The 3,508-nt window shown below is 37.2% G+C and overlaps 1 protein-coding gene across 1 annotated transcript; it reads right to left on the bottom strand.

The window, feature by feature from the left end:
• Window positions 1-673: 673 nt before the first annotated feature.
• On the bottom strand, window positions 674-1,090 carry LOC122650779 (uncharacterized protein K02A2.6-like). The gene has a single exon (XM_043844162.1). It carries the CDS (start codon window positions 1,088-1,090, stop codon window positions 674-676), a length of 417 nt encoding a protein of 138 aa, XP_043700097.1.
• Between the last annotated feature and the right edge of the window lie 2,418 nt (window positions 1,091-3,508).

Raw genomic sequence — 3,508 nt, 5'->3', positions numbered from 1 at the left:
GTTTGAACATTAACGGACCCACACACATCAGAGTGTATCAATTCTAACAAAACTTCAGCCCTTCTTCCCTTGGTAGGGAAGGGTTTCTTAGTCAATTTTCCTTATAGGCATGACTCACAGGTTGGATAAGGTTCTACCTTTAGAGAATCCAAATGATCATCCTTTACCAACCTGTTTATCCTTTCTACTTCAATACGACCTAACTTTAAGTGCTAAAGATATGTTGAATTATCGTGAGCTGATTTTCTTTTTATAGATGTATTGGAGATTTCATTCACATCAAATACCGGTTTTAAGACATCTAATCCGTTATCTAGTAAGCCAGCAGCAACAAAAGAATTATGAAACTGAATAATTAACTTAACACCAAATTGAAAAATATAACCATCTAAAACCAGCTTACTAACAGAAACAATGTTCCTCGTGAATGAGGAGACATAAAAATAATCTCTTAAAATTAAAGTAGTTTTATTAAAATATAAAGTAAAGTCTCCAATGGCCTCGGCTCATATACCCGTTTTCAGACGAACTTCATCCTTATTCAGTCTTCTTGTTAGCTTGAACCCTGCAACATGTTGTAAATATGGGTAGTGGATCCTAAGTCCACCAACCATGAATTAGTAAGTTCCTCCGACAAATTAGACTCATAAAGGACTAAGGTTTTAGAAATACCTTATCCCGGCTTCTTTTTCTGAGATGCCAGAAAAGCTCGACATTCCTTCTTCCAATGCCCATCCTTTTTGCAATAGAAACAAGTTCCCTTCTTCTTGTTCTTCTGAGTTTCCTTTGACTCGACCTTAGGGGCTTTACTCTTATCAATCTTCTTCTTATTCTTTTTGCCCTTAGGCTTAAAGGAAGAGGATTTGTCATCTATGGTCAGGACTTCCACTTTCTGCTTCTTGGATGCAGCCTCTACCTCTTGCAATATGTTGTCGAGCTCAGGAAGTTTGACGAAGCGTTTATTCATGTTATAAATAACAATAAACAATCCATAGATATCCTGAGGCAGAGAGTAGAAGATAACATCTGTCTTATAATTCATTTTAAAAGACGTCCCAAGGTTCTCCAGATCTTGGGACAGGTTTCGCATTTTCATCACATGATCTATAACTGAGTTCCTTGGGTCATCTTCGCACCATGGAGAAATGTCAGAACTTGATGATGCGCATGCATTTCTTCTCTCCCATACATCTCCTTCAATTTCTCCAGCATGCCCTTTGTTAAGTACAAATCCTTGACAGAATCAGCGATGGTCTTTTCCAAAGAACTCAACACGATGAGCTTGGCCCTAGAGTTTTTCTGATGGAACAACTCATAGGTCTCTTTGGATTGAGGGTTCTCATTAGAGAAATCAGATTCTTCGTGCTTAAGGACTAACATCAGACCTTCTACAGATAGGAGTAACTTGATGTTCTTCCTCCAGTCAACATAATTTGGGTCGGTCAAAATATGGTCTTTAATCAGGGCAGCGTAGTTCAGTTGGGTTGACATAGTATTAAATCTACACTATGTACAAAAATTAACGATTAGCATGATCGAAAACCATTGAAAAATGGGGTAGTACCAATCTATGGTCAATCACACCCTAAGCACTCCCTTTCGCTTATAGGGCATGAATTGGAACTTGTCGACCCATATGCTTCAGACTTAGCCTATCGGAGTTCATTATTGGCATGTTGGTTGAGTGAAATATTTTGTCCGTCATATAGACTTCCAATGTGATTTAGCCACTTGAGTGTCATGCCCATTCCTATCGGCTGACACACACTCAAGTCAAGTGCATACCCTTAATTTTGGAGGGAATTATGATATTGCGGGTTAATACCTATTATCGCAGTACACATACCATTGACCATATTTTCTGCCTATCACATGTGAGATGTGTGTAGATAATCTCATCAACCTATCCAATTATTATCCTATCAGTATCTAAAAGAGTAGATCGATAATATTTCTACACTCACTAACTAAGAGAGGCCATGGGAGTCCCACCGACCAGGGTTTCCCATATCACAATTGTTTTAAAAAAAATTTGAGGGATAACGGGAACGCATAAAATCACAATCATACATCCAATGTATAAGCACATAAACACATCCATCACAGGAAAATTAAATACCAATGGTTATGGGATAACATCTTTAATCAACATGAGTTCACATCCACTATAAACTCACTTTAATTACAAGATGGATGAGAGTAATCACAGCCTTATATGTCACTCCCACACATAGCAATAATTATGTGATAATGCAGAGGCAACTAACTATTACAGGGAAATAAATCCAGAACTGAAAACAACTTGAACACTCCAAGTGAGCAAGTACATCCTCCAATCTTCTCACCAACGAACCGTCAAGATCCTTAATCCACGCTCATAATCAAGATCCAATCACGATCGAAGCAATTACATCAAATAATTCAAACTAATTTAAAATTGTTACAACCCTTTTACACAAAAGACAAAACTTAGGAAACCAACTAAGGGAGGCCATGGGAGTCCCCCCGACCAGGGTTTCCCATATCACACTTGTTTTAAAAAAATATATTAAGGGATAACGGGAACGCATAAAATCACAATCATACATCCAATGTATAACCACATAAACACATCCATCATAGAAAAATTAAATACCAATGGTTATGGGATATCATCTTTAATCAACATGAGTTCACATCCAATATAAATTCACTTTGACTACAATATGGATGGGAGTAATATGTCACTCTCACGCATAGAAATAATTATGTGATAATGCAGTTGCAACTAACTATTATAGGAAAATAAATCCAGAACAGTAAACAACTTGAACACTCCAAGTGAGCAAGTCCCTCCTCCAATCTTCTCACCAAAGAACCGTCAAGATCCCATTATGATCACGATCACATCACGATCTCGAAGCAATTACATCAAATAATTCAAACTAATTTAAAATTATTACAATCCTTCTACATAAAAGACAAAACTCAGGAAACCAGTCCACCAATTTGAACTGCCTAAGGAAAATTAACCTTTACATAAAATAGGGAGAAGAAAGGAAAAATTAAAATTACATCCAAGATCACATCCATGCCACGCCTAGCACACACATCCATCTAATGCATGTAAATTTTAAATCCCATAACCATGGTCTTCATAACATACATGATGCCAAAGTTTAATATTTTATATTTTATGTGAAAAATGTCCAAAAACACATAAAGTTTACCATCACCATGACAAGCCATGTCACTATGGTCATGCGCATCCAATGCACCCATGAAATAGTCACATACATGCTTATAAAACACATAAAATAAGTCACTATGCAAATTGAGGAGGTGGGTGATGGCAAGAATCTCTCCACCCATCTTCTCCAAGTGATCTCCCTTTAAAAAAAATCTAACAAGAAATTTTTTTTTTAAATTCTGCTACACAAGGTAGCACATAGGAAAATAAAAACAGGCTACCAGCGCACGCAAACAACACCACCAGCAACACGAGCAAGGTGCGACAGGGGCCATCGCA

Source organism: Telopea speciosissima, chromosome 2 (genome assembly GCF_018873765.1).
Source record: "Telopea speciosissima isolate NSW1024214 ecotype Mountain lineage chromosome 2, Tspe_v1, whole genome shotgun sequence".
Lineage (NCBI taxonomy): Eukaryota > Viridiplantae > Streptophyta > Magnoliopsida > Proteales > Proteaceae > Telopea > Telopea speciosissima.
The sequence above is the reverse complement of the archived record's forward strand: the minus strand, read 5'-3'. Positions and strand labels throughout refer to the sequence as shown.

Coding starts and splice junctions, on each gene's coding strand:
- LOC122650779 (XM_043844162.1), bottom strand. CDS start 1,090: ATGCGAAACCTGTCCCAAGATCTGGAGAACCTTGGGACGTCTTTTAAA.